This window comes from Manihot esculenta, chromosome 11, assembly GCF_001659605.2.
Source record: "Manihot esculenta cultivar AM560-2 chromosome 11, M.esculenta_v8, whole genome shotgun sequence".
Lineage (NCBI taxonomy): Eukaryota > Viridiplantae > Streptophyta > Magnoliopsida > Malpighiales > Euphorbiaceae > Manihot > Manihot esculenta.
Window position 1 is genome coordinate 20,982,719 of NC_035171.2, and position 2,906 is coordinate 20,985,624.

The 2,906-nt window shown below is 35.0% G+C and overlaps 1 protein-coding gene across 1 annotated transcript; it reads right to left on the minus strand.

Annotated features, from left to right (window-relative positions):
* Positions 1 to 252: 252 nt before the first annotated feature.
* On the minus strand, positions 253 to 2,571 carry LOC110625510 (serine/threonine protein phosphatase 2A 57 kDa regulatory subunit B' beta isoform). The gene is made up of 2 exons (XM_021771129.2): positions 1,292 to 2,571; positions 253 to 907 (listed from the first exon to the last, which is right to left on the minus strand). The coding sequence occupies exons 1-2, from the start codon at positions 2,396 to 2,398 to the stop codon at positions 569 to 571; spliced, it is 1,446 nt and encodes a 481-aa protein (XP_021626821.1). The 5' UTR covers positions 2,399 to 2,571; the 3' UTR covers positions 253 to 568.
* Positions 2,572 to 2,906: the final 335 nt, after the last annotated feature.

The window sequence follows — 2,906 nt, forward strand, 5'->3', positions numbered from 1 at the left end:
TTAAGCAATAGGCTTTTTAAATATTATATATTAGGTAAACATAATTTATTATTTATTTTTTGTATATAATCATTTATAAAATTTATTTATATTCTTATTTTATTATTAAATATTATATTTTAAAAAATATTTTATTTCTTATTTTTATATAAAAATTTACACTTATTTTTATATAAAAATTTATTTAAAAAAAATAAATAACAAAAATAGAAAAACGCACCCTAAAATTGCAGTTATATAAGTTTCTTTTACGAGTGTTGCATCCATGTTTAATCCATAACCAAATAAATTCAAGTGAATATTTAAAAAAGACAATCTAAATTTCAAACTCATCTTCACTGTACTTTAGATCTGAATCCAGTGGAGTAGCTCCACAAGAATAATGGGTTTTCTGTTAGTTGCTCTAGTCTCTAATATTCTGTTCATCGGTTCTTCATATGATCAAATAATCTCAGCAAATCAAAGCTCATCAGTAATGATCTGTTTTGATTCAAAATTTATGATAAGTGTCAGATGCTCTTAAATTACCAATAGCCGCACCACAGAGTTTAGTTTGATTTTGTGCTTATCAATGAGAAACACAAATAAACTTCTGTGGTTGAAGGAACTGGTTCTTGGCTGCTTCCATTTCTATTCTTTCCCATTTTTTCTTTCTATTGGCCTCTTCTTGCTCAGCCAAGTATTCTTTCTGGCCAATTTCTTGCAGGCACTTCTCGTATAAACTTGGATCCATTTCTTCTAGCATTGCCTTTACATTTTCTGTCAATTGCTTCACACTTTTGCTCCAATGCCACTTTAGGTTCTTCTCCATGCCTTCCACCACAACAGGAAACACCTCTTCTAGCGCTGAATGTGCCATCTTCACAAATTGTTCGTTGTTCCATACGTATAATGCACGCTCTGCGACCTGAATTTCGAGCAATATAAGCAATTAAAATCATAAACTCTTCATTTGGAATCATAAATTTTGTAAGAATTCAATTCAATTCAATTGATTTCTTCTCTAACAACCGTTAGATTTAACTTTTTATAATGAGATTTATGTAGAATTAATTAAAACATATGCATAATGAATGTATGAATCTATACACAAATATAGAATTTACTAGTTGCCAAGCTCATCATTGTATGAGCTCGACTTTTCTATAGCCTTACCCAAATGCAAAAAGTTGATAATTTTGCATATGAAGCCTGAGAAAGTATATGAATTCATGAGAATATAATTGGAATCCCAAACTTAACGCTTGATATCAGAAACTTGAGAACTTTTCAGATTAAGATTGAGCTTTACCTGTGAGTTCCAACTGTTCAAGCATCTTGTAATTTGGGTGCAAAGAGGCAAAGCCAACTTTCTATAATGGTCAGGATCTATATTTTCCACAAGTTCCTCTAATTCACCAATAAGCAAAACTTCCTTCTGGCAATTAGTAATAGGCCAATACTTTAACACACCTCTAATCACAATCCCACCAAGCATTGGCTCCTTCTGCACAAACTGATTCACACAATAAGATAGCTGACGATGATAAAGCTGCATTCCCTTGCCCTTTTGCAGAGGAATAAGCACTCTCATCAAGAACAGCTTGTGCTCCTCCTTTAATGGAACTGTGAAGCCATTGATGATACTTCCCCATATCTCCAGCAGTTCACCAATCCCACAGTGCTTCTCTGTCTCAAATATATAGTGCAAGAAGACTTCGCTCATTGATTTTCTCATGAATGAACGGTAGAACGTGAACTTTGAATATATTCTGTGGTAAACATTCTTCAAACTCTCACGTTCTCTAGGATCCTCAGACTGAAAGAGACATAGTACATTGGTGAGAAAAGGTTGGTCGATGTAATTGCGGAGAACCTTGGGATCCATGTTGAGCACTAGCCTAAGCAAAATGTCGTAAACAAGTTGCAGATGTGGCCATGTGGGTGAAAGAGCAGAACCAAATTCTTCATCGTCAAGGAAGTCTCCGGTGATGGCGGCGTTGTTGTTAGATGGAGGTATAGAGTGGAAGAGGTTGACAGAAATCATGGTGACAAGTGGGGATAGAATTTGATCAGGAAGTGGCTTTTTCAGGGATTTTAATATAGACAGGAGCTGGATGAGATTGCCTCTCTTGATATCTTGCAGAGAAGGAGACTCCAGAGGATCAGTAAAGGTGAAAATGGTGGAACAATGAGATATAATAGACAGGATTCTTTCATTTTCAGGATCTGAAGAAGACTGGCTGATAATTCTGGTACTGGAAGAGAAATTGTCATTGTTATTTTTGGAATCTAAATCAAAGAGATGCTTCAAGGTGGTAGATCTTCTCCCTGGAGAAGCTTTTGGAGAGTTTCTATGAACATTCATCATGTCTCTGAATCCTTTCTCTGCTTTCCTTTGCTTGATTGTTTCAATCATGGATTTCCATTGATCAGGAAGTGCAGAGATCTGGAATTTATTTTCTCAAACTTGCTGAAATAAAAGAAAAAGAGTGCCTTTTTCAAGTTAGCTTATTCTTTATCTTTATTTCTTGTTGGTTTGATCCAAGAAAAACCAAAAAAGACAGCGATGTTTTATAGACAAGGAGAGATTGTAATATCCGATGAGACAACGTAGCATTGTGCTCACAAGCAACAAAGATGACAAGCAAAACGATATGGAGATAAGTTAAAGGATCTTTCTTTGTTCTTGCTCATCATCTGGGTGATTGCCACGTGTATACAGTATGCCTTTCAATATATTGCAAGTGGCTGGAACAACCAGCTTGCTGCAGCCCATTAAGGCTATAGAAACTCCCTTATTAAATTGAAATTTAATTTAATGTAATACAACGTATGCATGTGCCTTCACCAACCCTTATCAAAAAATGAACTTTAAAATGATTGGATTGAGAGAGAGCTGTGAAGTAACACAGCCAATGGCAGCA

Excerpts from the sequence above, each read along its gene's own strand:
- LOC110625510 (XM_021771129.2), bottom strand. The coding sequence starts at position 2,398 with ATGATTGAAACAATCAAGCAAAGGAAAGCAGAGAAAGGATTCAGAGAC. Across the intron at positions 908-1,291 it reads TGAACAGTTGGAACTCACAG|GTCGCAGAGCGTGCATTATA; the intron begins GTAAAGCTCAAT and ends CTCGAAATTCAG.